The sequence below is a fragment of the Cinclus cinclus genome, chromosome 9 (assembly GCF_963662255.1).
Source record: "Cinclus cinclus chromosome 9, bCinCin1.1, whole genome shotgun sequence".
Classification (NCBI taxonomy): domain Eukaryota; kingdom Metazoa; phylum Chordata; class Aves; order Passeriformes; family Cinclidae; genus Cinclus; species Cinclus cinclus.
In genome coordinates, this window is record NC_085054.1 from 21013829 (window position 1) to 21034424 (window position 20596).

At 42.5% G+C, this 20596-nt stretch overlaps 1 protein-coding gene across 1 annotated transcript; it reads right to left on the minus strand.

Annotated features, from left to right (window-relative positions):
• Nucleotides 1-266: 266 nt before the first annotated feature.
• INSIG2 (insulin induced gene 2) lies at nt 267-13153 on the minus strand. The gene is made up of 6 exons (XM_062498051.1): nt 13128-13153; nt 8778-9115; nt 5916-6040; nt 3670-3836; nt 3154-3253; nt 267-2708 (listed from the first exon to the last, which is right to left on the minus strand). Exons 2-6 carry the CDS (start codon nt 9019-9021, stop codon nt 2667-2669), a joined length of 678 nt encoding a protein of 225 aa, XP_062354035.1. The 5' UTR covers nt 9022-9115; nt 13128-13153; the 3' UTR covers nt 267-2666.
• Between the last annotated feature and the right edge of the window lie 7443 nt (nt 13154-20596).

Genomic DNA, 20596 nt, shown 5'->3' on the forward strand with positions numbered 1-20596 from the left:
TTAAAGTTGTATCTAAAATATATCTTATTCTTTATTGAACAACATTTTTAGGACAGTCTAGTGTTATAACTACATGCTATACAGTAGCAGCATGTCCACCCACTGAAGTTAAGGCTGTGTCAGCATTCTCATTGTGGTTTGAACACATCAGCCATAAAACCACAGCAGTTTGAAACAACAGGACACCCATGATGTGATCCTGTATTGATGTTAGTCAAGTAAGAATAAAACCAGTAAGACACATATAATAAAGGACTCCACCCAAATTTATTTTGGATGATTGCTGCCTTTGCACAACATGCTCAAAATTTCCAAAATGAAATTTAAAAGTCAGCGGACAGCACAGTCTAACCAGGTTTAGCTGAATCTGAGTGCAAAGTGCTGCAAAGTGGGTGCCACAGATGCACAAGAACCACTTCTCACATACTGCACATTTCAACACACACAAGGCTGCGTCCATGTAAGTATTGAGACTGGCAGGTAACAGCAGTTCTACCACCAAGGGAATAACAAAAACAACTCAGATCTTCAGTTGTACACACTCGTTGGTCATGATGAAACTACACTGTTTACCAAGTCAGCGTGCTGACTACTAAGGTACTGTGTTATTCCCTACAGCGAGGATAAGAAACATCTGAATTTTTATGCCAGTTGTGCCTGATAACTCAGTAGAGATTTCTCACACTGATCACCAAGCTGAAGCCATTTGTTGAAGTAAAGGTGGATGAGGTGAAATACTGTAAGAGAGAGACCCAACAGATTCTTCAGCAAATTGCCAGAGCCTGCCTAAAGAAACTCGCCCTACATTCCTGCCAAGCTTCTTGGTTTTGTTACTAAAATGTTTCTTACTGTGATATGGTTTGATTAAGAGAAAAACTCTGGTCAGGAATCTACTTAGACATGTTCTGCCTCTGCTTAAAGCAAAGTGCCTCTAAGTGCTTTACTGAATCATCATCCCAGGACAGTGGACGTCAGGTGATGATGATTTGTGGAGCTGCAGAACCAAGCTCTTCATACATCACTTGCTTATTTACTATTTTTACCAATTCCCATTCAAGAAATTTTTCTTTTGTGACCACGTCTTTTGTTACAATGCTTTTGCAAGTGCTCATTCCACACTTTTCAGACTTGGAGGTAAGCAGGTAAGACTGAAAAACTTGCCTAGTTCAAGCTTTGTGTACAACACATTCACACATTTATTAATAAAAACTTGTCTAAACATCTATTTGTTCTTTGGACCAACTCCAGCCTCCCTAGGTGACTGTAACATGTCTTATCAACCTTCAATGGAAGACTTAAAAATAGTACTTAAAGACAAAAAAAAGGAAAACAAATACATTTAAATACCATCAACAAAGACAGAAGGGGAAAACAAAATGGAGACATCCCACCAAACTCACTGCAAGCACAGGTTAGCAGTGTCGTCTTATCTGCTTTCTGCCTTCTTGCACTTCTTCCATCTTATGGTCTTAAAAGAGAGCTGCAAAGCCAAGAGAAAATTCCATGTATGCCCCCAAATACGGGTCACACGCTAAAATCCTTCTTAAGAAGGGAACTACTCACACAATCTATTTCAGCTCGCTGTTCTACCAGGCTGTCTGTCAAACAAGGCTAACAGAATTTCTCTACCTCAGAAAACTGCTGCAAGAACAAATGCATTTATGGTTGCCTGGACACCGTAAGAGCAATGAGGGCTCCATCAGTACCTAAAATACAGCCCTGATGATCCCTGCCAACCGAGCAGGGGGTGGGCAAGGACCACCAAGAGTAACATTGGTAATGGAGAACTTTATGACACTATATGGTAGTGGCTGATTTACTTCAGCAGAATTAAATTTTGTAATAAAAACTCCCTAAGTTGTTTTTCCTATCAACATAAATCAGCTTAAAGGATTGTACAAGAATGACCTGAACTGTATCCTGTTTTGAACACAAGTAGTTTCAGAATCTGTCCACGATTCACATAAATTCAAAACCAAACATAGATGCTGGGTGTACCAGGGAAAAATCAGCAAATAGTTTCCAGACTCAGTTTCCATTTCTGTGATACTGGGCACACAGCACAAACAACTGAAATGCTATGGCAATAACCCATGAAACCTGCATTGAGTTTCCTCACCTGCAATGTGAGTCAGAAGAATTATATACTGTGTTAATAGGCATAAATCAGTTGCTTATTGCATCAAAGTTCACCTGTAATCCATAAATTTCATACAGATATTATGGGCTATCATCATGGAAAGAGATCTTAATTGCTAAACTTGAACATCCTCTGTCTTTCATTAGCTGTTAAGAAGAAATTCCTCAAAACTTTCAAGATAAAGTGAATGAAGAAGTTTCAGCTACAGAAACGTAGTGCAAAGGTTCAGTTTGGCACTGCAACATTGCTGACAGACAGGAATTTATGGTAAACTGTTTAGATTTGGAAAAAAGAATCCTATAATTGAACCAATATTGTAAAATGTATTGCATACTATTGTAACTTCACAGTAATCAAAATCAGACATCAAGGTTTCTATAGAAGCAGCAATCACAGATTGCAGTAAAGTATACCACTCAAGGGAAAAAATTGCATTTTGGCAATTTCATAGTCAAGTGTTCCTTATGCTCCTCCAACAGTCATTTGTCAGACATTTTCCTGTTTCAAAGGTGCATATTGTTTCCTCTCAGTCCTCGTGAGACTTCTCTGCAATGACTTTGCATTCATACTGAAAAACAGAAGTTGACAAAATAATATTAATATACATAACTAGTGAAAAAGACTTAAGTTATTTTTCTACAAAACGGGTGATAAAATAGCTCTTGTTAAACTCCACCTAGATAAGTTTGATCTCCTTAAGTTCTGTGCACATACTGGTGGCTGCAATTTCTGTCCCCTGAGCAGGTCAGACTTTGGGGACACCCTGATTTCTCCCTGAACACAGGAGCTCATGGTCCTGAAAGTATGTAACAGAGTGTACAGAGCAAAGCACGGGTGTGCTCAGATTTACAGTATGATCAGCTCACCCAGTACATCAACAAGAAATGATTGCTGGTTCCTACCCCACTGCACACCCTTGAGCCAAATAGCTGGCTGGTATACCTGGAAGAAGAAATGATATGTACATTTACACTTTCACTGGAAGGAAATCAACCTCCCTCCTCCAGACTCACCATTGCCAGCTGCCTGCCAATATTGCCCATTGTTATTCCACCAGCAAAAAATATACATGGCAACCAGGAACGGACATAGAGGAAATCTGGGGATGTGTATCTGGAAAAGAAGGCACATTTTTGAGCTCAGTGCTGTGCAATACAGAGTCCCCCAATAATAAGGAAACTTCACATCATTAGGATATTTTAACTCAAAAAGATACACATTATACAAATTTAATTTCTTGCAGCAAACAACAAAGGAGTCTTCTTATTGATTATAGCTGCATTTATTCAACCAAACAAAGCGTGCTACATGGTTGGAAAGGTAGCAATTTTATTTCAGCTCCCACTTCCAACTAGATTTCTCACTTACACACACGTAAGAGCTTCCATAAACAGTCCAATTTCTGCTGTGCTCAAAATTAGGTGCTGACAGCTTTGAAAATCATGTCAAATTGTACCCCTTCAGTTACCCTGATTTAATGTTACAGGTTCAGAACATTATTATTTCACCTTTGGGGAGGAAATACTTACTGATAAACTCCATTGTACACCAGAAGCTGTGACACCAATGTGGCCAGGAAAGCAATTCCTACTCCAAGACCAAAGCCACTTCGTGACCTGTCAAAGGTCCACCACAGCCCAATGGACAGGGCTGCCAACGTGAGAGACAGCTGGATATTGTTGGCAAAATCCACCTTCTGTGCTGGCTGTTAAGGATAAGCTTGGAAATACCATGTACAAGTATAAAGCAATTTTTGTCATCGTTTCTATTTTGGCAAAATAGAAAAAAAAATAGCATTAAACAAGTACAGTGCTACCTGTGTCATCACTCACACAGCTATCAGATATGAGGAATTAAGGCTTGCAATTATTAATATTTCAGGAAACTAAGAACTTAGGACATTCTTCAAATTTTAGGGTCTTTGTACTGTACAGGACTGAAGAGCCTCTTCACCTACCAAACAATCAAGCATTTTATACAGACACACAATGAACATGTCACTTCTCACCCTCATCTGGCCCTTTATTACACTCAATATGAAATCTTAAATCTAGCATTAAATTTCCTCAACAGGGATTTACCAAAAAAAATGTTATTACTTTTAATTGCAATTTTGTTTAAATTACATGATGCTTTACATTCAGCTCAATATTAAAATGTTGATGTGTTCTATTAATCAAAATGGAAGTATTATTGGAAAATGTTAATGTAAATCAACACTGAAAGTCAGTTTTGTCAGCTTGTGAAAGGATTGTGAAGTCACTTCAGATATCTTTGTGTGTTTTGCATCCTTCAAAATGTTTTGGAAACACTAACTCATCCTCATTATTCCTGTCCAGAACAGGTAATTAAAAAGGGGCTTGTCACGTTTCATAGGCCTGAAAGCAAATTTATGGGATGACAGTATAAAAACCACTGTCCTATTTCCTCACAAAAATCTGGAGAGAGACCTAGTAAAAACAAGAAACAAGCTTGACTAACTGAAACAAATACTTACAGGATAAAAATCAATAGCTTCAGAAAAAGTGTCAAAGATAGAACCCTCACCAAATCTGGCAATGTGCAGAACTGGCAACAGCTGAAGAGAAAGCAGTCTGGAGAGCTGTCAGGCAGGAAATACAGACAGTACATTACTGATGTCCTGGGATATGGGGAACAGCTGTTAGACAACTGCAGAAAATTTGCTGTAAATTATCAGACTTATGTAAAAAGGAGCTGTCAACTCTTATTTCTTAAAAACAGCAAAGTTGCCATGGGCTCACCCAACAGGTACAGGCCAAGTCAGTGAGAACCACAGCAGCAGACCTGTGCGTGTCTGGCAAGGAGAGTGAGGTTTGTGGGGGACAGAGGGAGAACTCAGAACCTTGGCAGCTCCAGCTCATCTGGCCTTACTGGATAGCAGAGGGTGGGGAGAAAACCACACAACAACAAAACCCATCAGTGGCCAAGCAACCTCAGTGAGAATTCAGCCAGCTCTCCCACCTTTCACTCCACATGCCCTGGGAAAGAAGAGATTCAGCAGCACAAGAACAGAACTTTCAGCATCATTTTTGTGAACTGCGTTGGAGCTGACACAGATGGAGATGAGTGTTGCAGAGATGATAAACTTTCTTTACAAGATCAAAATTTTCACAAGCAGACTCCGGTTTTAGCCGACAGAGGAGGCGCTAGGCATTAACTGCAGAAAGCCTCTCACACCCACAGCACTGCCAGTAAGGTGAACCATGGGAAAAGCATCCAGCCCATGAGAAGAAGAATCCTGTCACCCAGGGTACTCTCCTGGCATCAAGAAAGGCATCCTTTGCAGAAGGGGGTAGAAACATTTCCTGGCATTGTATAGTCCTGGGTATTCCTGGTCCTGAGTTTTTGCCACTCTTTGCAAAGTGCTTCACTCATGACCTCAAGAGAGGGCCTCAAGCTCTTACTATGGTATTAAAAGGACATCAGCTTGCAGCATCCTAAAGCACTTTTCTGTAATACCTACTGCATAAGTATCTTCCCACACTTATTTTAATTATTCGAAGAAAATAAAGACTTTAAGTAAGACAAAGCCCAATATTGAGATGTTCCTAATGAAAGTATTTTTCAGAGCAGAAAGATGTGAGACTCATCAGCTCCAAAACTGCTACAAAGTTGACACTAACACATATTCTGCATTTCTCCTGCAAAAATGCTGCATTATTACACTTTAACACCAATTCACCAGACAGCTTGAGCTTTATTTAAGAGGAAACCCTTTTGTTACCACCAATGTCATTTGATTAGGATAGGATACAGCACTGGCATGGTTTATTCCCACAAAGACCGCTACACATCGCATTACACTGGACCATTCTCTTTTGAACTTATGTGGCTCTCCCAGATGTCTGTCCATGCAGGGGTACAATAATCCAATCACAGCTGTGGAGACAGCAAAGAAAAAAGGCCCTGAAGTTAAGGCACTGGCAACATTTAACTAGAGTAAAGGCTATCTAGACTTTGGCAACTACAGTCACTACTAAAACACATCTTTTAAGGATAAACAGCTCAAAAACACACACTGTAAAAGAAGAGGACTTTTTATTATTTGAAAAAGCCCTGTAAAGTTCAGCAGCATCTTTAGCCACTGCAGCAGAAGTAGCAGAATGGAGACAATTTGAACCAGGGGCAGAGGATGACAGAGTTCTCCCCCACACTAAAATCTGCACTGTACTTCAGAAAGAGCACTAAGAGCTTACAGGTTGGCACTTCCAAAAATCCCACACACCAAACATGTTTAAAATAACTGCAAAACCAACACACCACAGTAGTGATGTTGTTTATAACATCAGTATTTTGTGTTTTCTTTTGTTCTTGCTGCAAACAAGCTTTGTTGGATAATGTTTTTCTCTTCTTCAATGCTACTCTCAAGCTCACCCAGCAGAGAGAAAGCCAAGAGCCTATGGTAGCTGTTGAATACAGAAAGCAAACAGGAATTCCAGCCCCAGGGAATTGCAATGCTCTTTCAGTATTTCTTCACAAATGTGTTCTCTACTGCAACTGCAGCTAAAAAGACTTTCCCTAACCCCACTAAAACAATAATGGTGCCTTAATGTTAGATTGTAGTGGTGCAAGCACAGCAGAGCCTGAGCCATCGGTACAGACTCCAGTGCCTTCAGTCCAGCACACTGCTGGGGGTAACACTGCAAATGCTCTGTATTGCCACAGAGGAAACTGATCTCCAGGATTCAGGAAAATAAATCATCAGTAAAGCTGGAGTGGAAAAAAATCCTCCCTGAGCAATTTTCTTGCCAAAGGCCTTGGGCCAAACTCATGACTAATAATGGTGATGGATGAAAGGACTTCTCTGAATGCAGCCCTGATCACCACTGATTATAAATATGCAAAATACCTTTATTCTGTTCACAATAATAAACCATACTGCAGAGAAATGTTCACGTCAATTCCAGGAAGGCTTTGCAAGTACAAATGGTAAGAAAATGGGTGAATTATCAGCATTTACCACAGATATTCCTTGCATGTATGCTAGCAGAGAAGATAAGGAAAGAAAATGGAGAAGACTGATTATGAAAATAAACAAAAAACCCTAAACACTTCAACATGGGTGACTCCTGCTTGGAAAAGCCATTTAAGGCTATAGTATGTTTAAATCAAGTATCTTAAAATCAAGTACTAAAATCAAACACTGCACTTTACAAGCCATATCCAGTCTTTCCATCAATACCATCAGACCCAGAAAGACCCACAAGTTTCTTGTGAGATGATGGTAAGGTGCAGCCTTCCTAGCTGCAGCATTCTCAGGCGACCCAAGAGAGCACAAGGTGCAGCCTGATGCCAACAGCTGACAGTGCAAATGCTGCAATGAACACTGCAGACCTCGTGCACTGCTGCTGCAGCAAGCTGGGGTTCATTTCAGCCCCCCTGATCCATACACAACAGGCTTATTTGTCAAGACAATCAGTTTAATTAGTTTAAAGCATGAAAGAAAAATGCAGGATATGAACCAAAAGCTAGTCAACAATCTTCACAAGACAGGAGGAGGACTAAGATAACTACAGTAAAGCAGGTATGTAACTGCCACTATAACATGCCAAAAGCATTTCCACTGGAGAACACAACATTCAGGGAGCTGTTTGGAGGGCTTCCTTTCAAATCAGGCTTCTCTATGACATCTAGAGTGTACTATTTCAAGAAGGTATCAAAAAACCCCTACCAGTCTACTAGGAAAAAAACAGGCTTAAATATAACCATTAGTAAAACATTAGTAATTCCATCTCAAAAGCAAGTTTATTGACTCACATTAATACTCAGAACTGTGACCTTCTCAATCTCATTAAAACTTGCCTCCAGGAAGATACCCTCTGTAAGAACAGATTCACCAAAGCAGAATCCTCCAGTACTGGCTGCTAAAAATATTCCCTTAGTAAAGCATAAAACTGACCCTAAGGACCAGTGATCTTCAGGGCCAGGCAGAAAGTCAAATTCCATCATGCCTGTAACATGGAATATACCTTGATACTTTAAAGGAGAGGAGAAAGAGTTTATTTCTTACTACCTACAGCAGTCAACTCCCTTTAACTGGCTAAGCAAAGAGAATGCTCAACTGCCTGCATGGTCATGAGAGAAATGGAATATATTCACATCCTCTGAGACACACAAGTGCATGGAGGTGCTCTGTTCTGCACTGTGCCCCTACAGCTGCCAGCTCCAGCCTGACCTCAGCCCCCAGAGACACAGGCAGGGCTCCCAGCTCCACTAAAGGGAGTATTTCTCAGGGTGGTTTACTGTGCTCAAACAAAGCACTGTGTGCTGCAGTCTGACACCACCAGGGTATTTTCAAGGGCTTTCTGGGAGCACACTCCTGTAAGCCAACTCCAGGTCAGCAGCAGCACTACCTCCCCACATCTGTTAAGCTCTAAGCCAGCAGAAAAAACAAAGCTCTGTTATGCTCTGTTAACAATATTACAGTAAGACAAGTTGGCAAAAAATTAATTCCTGGATGCATATTTATATTTACATGGGGAGATCAGAAGGATACTAGCAGATAAACAAGGACAGTGATGCCAAAAGGGAATTTTTTATCTTCCCCGCCTCTCACAGTTTTTTGCAACTACCTAACACCTCAGCACACCAGGCATACACACATGACTGAACTTACCTGATGCTGTGCCACAGCAAGGTGGAACCCACCAAGCTGAGGAGAAGATGCTTGTGATCACGTCAGGAGGGAAGAGAGTAACATTTCTCTGGATCTGAAGCAAGTTTAATACTAATGCAAGAAATACACCAATAAAAAACAGCACTACACCACGAATTACCAAATTCATGCCACGACTGGTTACAGATGAAATGTAGGGGCCACACTTTTTTGGTAAGGTTGGCATTGCACCATTTTCTGCCATGGCTTCTTAAGTTATCAGAGGCATCCAAGAGGCTGACTGAGGATTCACTTGCAATCAGTACTTCAATTCTCTTCAATTAGGAGACACCCAAACCCTGAAAAATATTTTAAAAAATATACAAAACAGAAAAATTTAGATATAAGAAAGATTACATGTATTTCTCTTAAGTTATTTGGAGACTGGGCTTTAAAAATGCCTATTATATGTTTTTCTGAATTTTCTGAAGTGGCAATTAGTCATTTGATACCAAAATCAACCCCAGCTGCAAAAATACCTAACAAAGGAAACAGGTTTCACAAACAGCTTTTCTGCTAGGAGACAGAGAAGTAAATATGTGGGATGGGACAACCAGGAATGTGGAAGTACATTCCAGGAGGTGAAGAAATGACACAGGTATCAGATGGAAGAAAGGCTTGCTTTGCAGTAAGAATAATTTGTTTGAAGCAACAACTGGAGGTTATATAATTCAACAGCAAGTAAACACAGCCCTCAATTGCAAGTCAGTCACAGAGGTTCAGAGATCTCTTTTCTCAAAGAGACACCAAAAAACATTTTTCAACTGGAAAGTGAAATCTGAGAAGTAACTTTCAGGCTGCAGTCAGAATTTCAGCAATCCTGCAGCACATGTTTTGTAACCTCCAGCAAGAGCAAAGAACTCAGCAAACCAGAGCAGTAACTTCAACACAGAGAAATATTTACTAAAGTAACACATGTCTGGTGAAAACTGCCATACATTGCTTACTACAAAGCCCAACTGTAATCAGGTACAAAAGCACCTGAGGGCAAAAAAAAGGAGCTCCACCTGCCTTCACACTAGAAAGCCTCTGACAAGAGTAACTGCTGGCACTACAGGAATGGCAGAGTTCCCATCCCAATCCCTTTCCTAGAAAAAAACAAAACCTGTCCATCATTGGCCTTGTTATACATGGATTCAGTGCCACATTCATGTATAACAACGATTCTGATAGACAGCTTAGCCACCTGGAACTTCAGAAAAAAAGCTCCGACATTGTTTTTAAATTTGAAACTGCCGGCTGGTAGCGGCTTCTGTTAACTCTTATTTATGGCACATGGGGAGCCAAACCAGAACATCCATTCCTTTTCCTCTCAGCTCCAGCCATCCCGAGGAAGCTCTCTGGAGATATAGCAGCAGAGCAGAAGACTCAACATTCATTCACTTCTGCTGACTGAAAGCCAAAAGGGAAGTTAAATACATCCAAGCTACTTAAGACATTCCAGTCAACTGCACAGACGTGATGCCACACCATACCATTATCCATCACATGAAAAAAAGTTCCAATAGACAGAAAAAAACGGGGGAAAAAAATTCTCTCCCTACAAAACTTCCCACTGGCAGTTTGGGAAGGCAACAGTGTCTCCCTAAGAACACAGGCTCTCTTCTACACAACCAATTCCCCATGCTCCTTGTAATCATGAACACTTCGGGGAGGGGGGAAGAGAACCACCAAGGTGTCAGGCTTCTTAGTCTGCTTCCTGAATCAGACTGCCAGCCTTGATGTCTGTATCAAGGCTGGCACTGGCACTGCAACACTTCCTTTAAGGAAAAAGGAGGTGCTCCAGATTCTTCTTCCCTGCTCTGGATGGCAAAGCACTGGAGCTGGATGATACATTTAGCCTCCAGCAAAGAAACCACGGAGTCATAAAATCACTATTTCAGCTGACAGTCTCCCTCATGTCCCTTGGAGTGTTGCCCACCAGGTGATCACCAGGATTATCAGAATTTAGAGGAGTCCTTTCAACACATGGCATTGGAGGCTGCAGCTCCCAATTACAAACTTGCAGGAATACTGTGCCTAACATGGGTTTACAAACTATTATGTCCCTTCTCGGCTTCAGCTTGCCTAGGGAAATAAGCTAAGCTCTTAACTCTCCACTTACTTCACCATCCCAATAGCTTTTGGTACTCCCTGAAGTCTGCATATCCCTTTTTTTAAATGCATGACTCAAGCTGATATGTAAGAAGGTTCATACTTTTAAGGTCTTTCTTTAATGAGCAGCGCACAGGATAACAGTTTATTTTTCCAGTCATAAAGTGGCTTGGTCATGTCCTGTGATCCTTTACTACATTCAAGTGTCTCTTCTTTCCTGTTACTGAAGTCCTTGTTCCCTGGTACCAGCTCCAGATCTTACACACTGCATTTAAACCAGTAGGTATTATTTAATTCTCACACCCGACTTCATTTTTCCTGCAGGATGTCTCAGTCCTCTTTAGCCCTGCAAATCTTGCCAGCTTTGGGTCACCAGCAAGCATCTTACTGTATCCTATTTTGTACATCAAGGTTATCAACTAAAATAGAATCATAGGATGTTTTGGGTTGGAAGAGACCTTAGAGATTGTCTGGTTCCACCCCTCAAATACTGAGAGAGACAGCCCAAGTTCCTGTCTTTGATGAAATCTATTAATAATTTCCCTGCATTGAGTATTTCCCCATTTGACACTCTCTCTTGGTATCTCCCTCTAACAAGACTCTGCTTCTTCTAATTTTTCAGCTACAGGAATCTTCAGCCTAATTAAGAATCATCAACTGCCCCACATGACAATACTAATGTAAACACTGATCGGCTCTTAGTGGCTTTTTTCCTAGAAATGCTGGTGATAAAAAGAAGTCCAATTTTATTCTGGTATAAATTACTTTCAAATCATGAAACCTGCATTTGTATAATTTCCACTTTTTTAATATGCCATTCAGCAAATGCATATTTAATTGTGAAGGCCCATCTAAATGCAACAAGAAGGAAATCACATACTGCTTCTGCACAACCACTGCAAGTTATTCAAGATATGAGCAACATCTTTTTTATTGCAGGCAAACAGCCTGACCACAGCAAGGGCACCTGGGTAGGTACATATTGACAGATGTCTAATAAAAGCAACTCAAGGTCTGCAACTAGAATGATGCAGTCATTTGCACCTGGTTTCTCACCCTACACATACCATTCCTAGTTGTTTTATCAGTTTCCAGATTTTCCACAGACCCTAAGATGTTCTGGCATGCCACAGAGCTACTGGGGGAACAGCAGAGTGATCAGTACTCAGGAAGGATTCTTCAGTGCCCCAGACAGTCTAGGCTCACAATGCCCCGGCACAGCACAGATATAAACTATCATCACCTTTCATGGAAATTAAATTACTATCTCTAAAGACTCCAGTTCTTCTGACTAGGAGGCCACTGTTCCTGCCAACAGCGGAGACTCTGTCTCCTTTTAAGCCTTATGTTCTACTGCAGGTTTCCTCTCAGATAGGAACAGATCACAACATATTGAACCAACAAGCCTTCTGAGCCTTCATTTCCTGGGAATGCTCATTCCCAGCTGTGACACCGCACTGAAAGCTGCGGGCTTGGAGTGCCAAGCCAGAGTCTCAGCTGTACTTCCTTCCTCGCTGGCACGCCCGGACTCGAGCCCAAGCTTTTCAACACACCGCGCATCTTACACGACTTGCAAGGCAGGCACACGGTGTCTGGCATTGCGCAAAAAGTTAACAAGTAAATTATCACCCTAGACATTTTCAAAACACTTAAGTCACTTAACTGTCTCCCAAGGAGAAGATCCGTCCTGCTCCCCTGCGCTCACCCTGCGCACCGGGAGCGATTCACAACTTCTGACACCGCACAGACACACCGGGCACAGCGCGGTGAGGCCGGAGAAAAGAAGATTTATTTGGGCAACACCACGCAGGAGATGGCAAGGAACCATCCGTCTGCAGCGAGGCAAAGCCAAAAGCAAAGCAAACCAAAACCATCACCTCTCGGGCACCGGGCGCGGCATCTGCGCCGGAGCTCAGCCCGGAGGAGCCCGGCCCGCCTGGGCAGCTCCGGCACCTCCGGCCCAGCCCGAGGGGTCCGCGGGCCCGGGGAGCCCCGCCGGGTACAGGCTGTGCCGGCTGCCGAGGAACGGCCCCGCCGGCCTCTCCCTCCGTCGCCCCCAGGTCCCGAAGCACCGCCCCGGCCCGCAAGCAGCACGGGGTCGAGAGGCGCCGTCTACCAGCCCGGTTCATCCTGTTCCGTCCCGTCCCGTCCCGTCCCCCAGGCCCGCAGCTCCACAGCCCCGGCCCGGCCCGGCCCCTCCGCAGCGCCGGGACTCACTCGGCCTCCGCCATGTTCCGCAGTCCCCGCCCCGCGCAGCCTCCGCAGCGCCCGCCGGGCCCCGGCCGGGCCGGGCAGGGCAGGGCAGGGCAGGGCAGGACGGCGAGGGGGGAGCCGGGCGTGCTGCCCCGGCCTCGGAGAGCTCCTGGGTACCGCCGCTCCGGAGCGCGTCCAGAGGAGTGCCACGGTGTTTGTAAGAGGAACAGTTCACTTTGAATCCTGTGTGCGGGAGTCATGGGTACAAATTGAGAGACAGGAAATTCGGGTTAGCTGTTAGGAAGTTCTTTACTGTGAGGGTGGTGAGACACTGAACAGTTGCCCAGGGGAGCTGTGGATGTCCCAGCCCTGGCAGTGTTCAAAGCCAGGTTGGATAAGGCTTTGGTCAGCCCAGTCTATGGGGGATGTCCCTGCCAATGGCAGGGAGTTGGGTCTGGGTGATCTTTAAGGTCTGTTCCAACCCTTAACATTCTGAGATCCAGTAATTAAAAGCAAAGCTGGATGTGTTGGGCTGTTTGCCCCAAGAGCTGGGTCGCAGACGAAGCCCTTGCCCCCAGCTGAAGCTGCCAGCCCAGCCCCAGTCCTGCCAAACACCTGGTCCCACAAGGACTTCCTTTGGGCTTGACTTTATTGATTGAGGACAAAATTGCACATCTCCATATTGCAGAAGCCACGTTTTTACATCCAGTTTCGGCCTTTTGGAGAAAATGTACAACATAAAGCAGAAAACAGTTTGCTTTAGCCTGTCTTAGGGATGGTAAAGGCATCACGATAAAAACCACCATTTATAGACATGAGATGGAATATGTGAGAATAATGCTGTTACATTCATTTGTATATCATATATATTCATTGTAACATTATATTCATTATTATTCTATTAATGAACTATTCCCTTTCTCACACTGATATTGAATACTATTTATCAAAAAGATTTTCACATTCCATTCTCCCAAGCTTGGTATTTCACTGCAAAGACTTTGACAGAGCTTTCCGTATTACAAGGTCTGCAGAGATTCAGTGCCTATCCCCCTACAGTTCCCAGAATAATGACTGGGTAGGATGGAATTTATAGCTGTTTACTGTAGTGGCATATTTAGTGATAACTGTGGTTTCTTTGTGTTGGTATGCTGTGACCAGCAGTGTCACCAAACATGTTCAAACTCAGAGGGGAGGATATGGGTCTGTAATAGAGATATTAAGAATGGAAAAAGGGGACATTTGCAGCAGCAGAAACCCATTGTGGTTTAGATGAGCAATAAATGAATTTTCAAATTGTTCGACTTTGGCGTTTGTCAAACAGAAACAAAGTCTCTTTATTCTCAGTAATTCTGCTGAGCTGCCTGCCCTGTCTGTGGTTTAGATGGTTATTTTGTTATACTTGGATGCCAAATTCTGGATCGAGAAAGACAAAAAGTTTTTTAAAATCAAATAAAATATCTTTCCTTAACACCGCATGGCCACATGCCTGGAGCAGAGCAAACTTCCTTATCTGTTTGTGCCTTAAAGACCAGGACCATCAGAAAGCCTGAAATCAAAAACTTTGTGACCATGAAGTGTGTGCTCTAGAGAGGAATGTGTGGCATAAGTAGATGGGGACTGCCAGTGATTGCTGGATCTTTCCTTCTCCAGACATGTGTAAATATAATCAGGTAGTGACTTGTATACCGATTTAATACTATAAAATCACAAGATCATAATTCCTACCAAAAAAAGTGACCATATGACAAATATTAGCCATATTAATAGTGGTATATTAGAACTAATATGTGAGAAAATAAATAACCAGTGTTGGTGTAAATCACTGCAACTCCAAGGACTTTATGGCATTACCAGCTCACAGCAGTTCAAGTCTCAGTACTACACCCATCTGACTATCTTAGAGGGCACAATATCCTGTTGCACATAAACAGGAGAAGCATGAGGGAAAAGCATGCAGAAATGTATCTGAATTGTAATAAATGCATGAATAAATGCATCATCAAATAGTTTTACAGAGAAAGGAGGCAGAGATATGACCTGCAGAGAAATGGCACTTGCTCTGAATTGACTGGAATTGCTGTGAAATATCATGGAAGAATCATCTATTGGAAAGCAGCGCAGAGTTGTTTCATTGCACTGGCTGCAGAGCAAGATAATACAGAATGTTTGAATTTAGTTTTGGGACGTTGGTATTGCTCTGGATAATAAATCTGACAGTGAAAAACTTGGGGAAGTTTATACAAAGCAGAGGAGCCTATACCTGTAGAAAAAGTGGAATTGCCCTCCTGTCCCTAGCAGTGGCTTTTAAAACGTTGTACTTTATAAAGGCCTTCAGAGCTGCCTGAGACACTGGTTGAGTGAGCCAAGGTCAGCTGGCTTGACTGGAGGTGTGTCCACAGCAGGACTATAAAGGAATAGTAAAAAGACAGTGGATACATGGATACATGGATGGGTGAGAAAGGGAAAAAGAAAATAAGAGAGTAGGTAGAAAGACCTAACCTGAGTCTTTGTGTGGTGATTCATGATAAAATACCAGGTGTTTCTGAACCTGTATCACGTGTAACTTGGGAAAACCCTACGTCTATTGCAGGAAAAAGCATTTTGTAGAAGTCTGGAGTTGATTCCTGAATTTATCTGGGTTTCCAGAATTTATGTAAATAAAGGACAACATCAGGTCAAAGTTTTTTGTTCTTTTTCGAGGCCTTCACTGTGTCCAGTAGTGGGGCAGCCACAGAGTGCTTCCACTCAGTGGAAGAAAGCCATCTGTGAGGGAGCCTTGTTCCCAGGGATTAGGCCTGGTTTGCTTTCTGTCAGGTGCATGAATGAATGTCCATAGGGCTCTTCAAGCACAGTCTGCAGATCCTAAGTATCTATGACAGCCCTTCTGCAGAAGCCTGTTTGTGTGCTGTGCTGAAGCATGGCCAATGACCAGCAGCAATTCTGCAACAAAGATATGCCTGTCCCTCCCTCATTCCACACTGCGGCCAACTATATCAAGTACTGCTCTTATCTGGGGCCTTTAGCTAGGATTGTAAAAAAAAGATACTGTAAATTCTAAATGTTTTTCAGGAATATAAATTGCTTCCAAAGTATTTTTGGAAGTTCTCCATACATACAGAAGCGTTCTGGAAGGCCTTCATAAATAAAGAATAATAGAACTGGGCACGTTTTCCAGAAATGCCTTTTATCTCACTGGCTGAGGATGCTGTTTTGTGTTTTATTATGTGCAAAAGGAGGTGCAGTGGCCACCTAGGTTAGCACACAGCTGGGTCACAGGCAGAGAGCAGCACGGCTGACAAGTCCTGCAGCACAGGAGCTTGTTAAGCACAAAGAGCAGCATGCTGTGAACTACTCTGGGGTCTTGGCAACAGTGCAGCGAGTAGTGGACGAGTTCTATAAAATTGATTTTCCAATAGTTGTTGGCATTTTAGAGAGGAAAGGGAAAAGAGACAGCAGTGTGAAGCCATCAGATCACACACATTCTCACGTATGGAAAGGGCTTGTGTTTATCTCAGAATAGCAACAGGATATGCAGTTTTAGGGCTCCTATCAAAGGCATTTTTGTTTATTTATTTAGTCATTTGCAAAAGATGCAGGGTTGTCAGCTCCAGGGGCTAAAGTCCTTTGTTTATGTGCTGACAGGTGCTGCATGGACAAATGCAGCCTGGGTTTCCCTGTATCTCTCTGCCAGCGTGGCTCAGCTCTGATCTGGTTTCCACACTCATTCAGTATCTGCTGAAATAGTCACCAAGGGAGTAAACACTGCCAGCCATGGCTGTGGTTTCTGAGATATGGAGTCCAGCCCAGACAGAAGTTTGCCGACATAACCTCATTGCATCACGTGCAGAAGAACCACAAACAGCTGGAGCACTGAAGGACTGTGACATTTAAACAAGATACTGAAAATGCAAGGTAATCATCATCATGTTAGAATGCATCCAAACGTAGAATCCAGAAATTAAAGATTTCCTACCATATTTTTATATACACACCAGGCATCATCTAGGTTCAAGGGACAGACTGAATAGCTGGGATGCTGATCTTCAGTGGGGTATATTTTTCTCAGCCGTAATTTTTTTTCAGTGGTGGCTTCTGGTGAGAAGCAAGGACAGTGTGGAGCCTGAAGGTACACAGGGAATGTACATGAATGCATTCTAATCCTGTGAGTGTGTGCATCTGTCATAAGTGTGTCACTTGCTAAGAGTCAAAATAAGGTCAGTGCAGATGAGTAAGTGTATGTAAAAAAGGACAGGGAGGAAATTCATGTCAAATCAAGCTAAAAATAGATGGCTGAGTGGATGAGGAAAATGGCATAAGAAATGCAAACAGAAAACCTGCAGTCTGAGAATGAAAGCAGCCTTACAAAAGAAGTTAAATTTTTTCTGGGCTTGATTGAAAATATGTTAAATATATGTGTCATTGAAGTTAGAATGAAAATTAATGTACTTGAGTTTGGATCTTCACAGTTTCTCTCATGAAACTCAGACTTTCCCTCCCTCCCTCCCTCCCTCCTTTTCTCTCTCCTTCTCCTTCATTCCCTTTGTGGCATCTCAGATCCATAAGGAAGGAGAAGATTCTAGGAGCTGCACTTGAAAGTTTCTGCCCAAGATCCCAAGGTTTTCTCTGTAGTCATTAGCAGGCAATCAGAGTGACAATTGCATTTGGCAATACTATTGACAGAATTTATTTTAATTGGCAATATATTTGTAGAGATACAGACTTTATATTTAGGCCTACAAAAATATCAACAACTCATTTTAAATTATTGTGAGATAGAGCAATAACCCATCCTGTTTTGCCCTTCAGTGTACAAAGGCAGTGTCTACCTCTCAGGCACACATCTTGGGGTGGTGCTGTGCAGGCTCAGGAGTTGGACTTGATGATCCTTGTGGGTCCCTTCTAACTCAGGATATCCTATGAATCTATGAACAAGGCTACTCTTGCAGCGTTTACAGTCCAGAGAGAGCAGCAGATTCCTTTGCAGGTGGTAGAAAGAAACAGCACGCACAGAGTGTGATCCTTGAGCTCATTTGATGCATCTATTTTAAGTTTAAAATTGTCTTCTGGAGAGGCCTGTTTCTTTCCTTCACTTGTTGCAGATGGAAAAGATGCCAAACTTCATAGACATCTAACTTTTAGGCCTCAGAATACAAAGATAATGATGTTATCTTGTGTAATTTGTTCAATAGCACAAGATATCTGGGTCAGTGTTGAGGAATGTTTGTGTTGCAGCAGTCTCAGGCACTTCTGTCAGACAGCAATCACTGCTGGCATTGACACTGCTGGGAAGGGCACATTACAGAGCAGTTTGAAAAATGTCTATTTCTCTTAGCTAATGGAAATCTGCAAATTTATTGTGACAATTCAAATATCACAAGTTCTCATTTCCAACAAATATTTCCATTTTGCAGCATTCGGCTTCCTCACAAATTTGACCTTTGCCTCAGAAAGCACAAGATGCAAATGCAAAAATAAAGGAACCAAGAGCTCACTTAGAAACACAATCTTCCATTAAAAGCAGTTTTAATGGAATATATTCCATCAGCTGGAGTTGCTTCTGACAGTCAGTAAGCAATTCAGGTGCCTAAACACAGCATTCATGGTCTGTCTTAGAAATACTTTAAGGCATCCAGGACACCTGCGTGGAGCTGGGGATGTGACAGCCACCTGCAAGATCCTTACCTTGCTGAGGCTTGGCTGGGGCTGGGGAGGGACACTCCAGGGCATTTGGAATAGCATTGCACACCCTGTGGCTGTGCAATTAGTCTCAGAATCTCTACAATTTCAGACAGTAAAACATCCCATCTAATGCCATTACTAATGGGTTGTCAGAGCCCAATAAAGGAGAGGGGGCAGCGGCACAGTGCCCTTGAATCTCACCCTAAACTCATGACACTCTTTTGGTCCCTTCTGGTCATTTTGCACCAGAGTCGCCAGAAATTCCTGTGCTGGCAGCTCGGTGCTGTGCCCTCCAGCAGGTGCTGAGCTCTGGGAGCTGGCTCACCCACTACCTCCATTCAAAGGCCCAGAGCAGGGTGCAGGGTGCAGGGTGCAGGATGCTGTGCAGGCACTCCCAGCTGGAGCCCGCGCTGTCCTGGGAACGCTCTGAGCACATGGCAGGCAGCCACAGCAAGCTCGGCAAGAAAAAAGTGAAGTCTGGTGTTGGGCAACTGAATTGTGCAAGGAACACCGGGATAAATGGAGCAGTACCTTGTAATCAACTCTGTGTAAGACTCCCTGAAGCTATAAAAAGACAAGGAGAATTAATAATTGTCTGAGTCAGCATTATGAGATATATATATATATATGTGTTTGAAGTCTCAGGGTCACAGAGGCAACCCTGGAGAACCATATGGTAGAGAAGGAAGACAAGAACATAACTGGTCCAGGCTGGCTGCAGCTCTGAGGAGCCTGGCCCAGCAAAGGTATTCCTGCCCATGGCAGAGGGGTTGGAAAGGGATGATCTTGGTCCTTTCCAACCCAAACCATTCTATGATTCTATGGGAATATAGTATAAATGGAAATGGTACTGCAGAGTTCTCAGGCCTTTTCCTATTTCATAATTATATTGCCATTTTGGCTATAATCACTGTGAAAAGATAATAAAGAATTGTCTCTTTATTCTATAGTGACCTGCTAGTTGGTGTCAGCAAAGAATTGTTAGGCTGCCCTGGATTTCTGAATTACTGCTTAAACTTGACCTTTTCTGATAAAGCAGGAGCTTAGCCATGTTGTGTAAGATTGGGTATTACTACCAGAACACAGGGTACGAACCTTCTGAACTTGTATTCTAATGTGGTGGCAAATGGATCTGTTAACAGAATCAGTTATATTCTCTTCCACATATTTTTAAGGTTTAATGAGGAAGGCTTAAGAAGGTTTAATGAGGAAGATTTTTTTTTTTTAATTCTTACCTTTTTTAGTAGAATCATCACACACAAGTTGAGCTAAAGTACACAGGACTTCAGAGGTGTGCCGAGCTGTGTTGCTGATGTGGAGCACTGAACTATGACCAATTTAAACTGGCTCCTGGATTTTTGTCTTAGCCCTTTAGTCCTACGCTACACATTTCAAATGTGAATTTCTGCTGGCATTGTAAATTTACCCCAGTGAAGAATTTGGCCTTCATGTTGCAGAGACCAAAATTTCAGTATGGTGTTTGTGTTTGGATTGTTGTTTGTGTGTTTTTTTTTTTCCTATAAGTTGTTTTTGTTCTTTTTGCTCGAGTGATTCATTTATGAAACAAGATGATGAGACTCAGGTTTCTGATGGTCTTTCCATTACCCAGGAATTGAAGTACTCTGAGCAGGCCAGGACTCGCATAAAGATAAACACACATACTCAAGGTGAACACAAGCACTTTAAATACAGCTTGTGCCCTGTGCTATTTACCCTGCTGATCTTCTGCTGTGGATTTATGGCTGCTGTCACAGTACTTTCTTTTCTGGCCTTTCTCAGAAGAAAGCTTTTTCAAGAACTAAATTAATTTA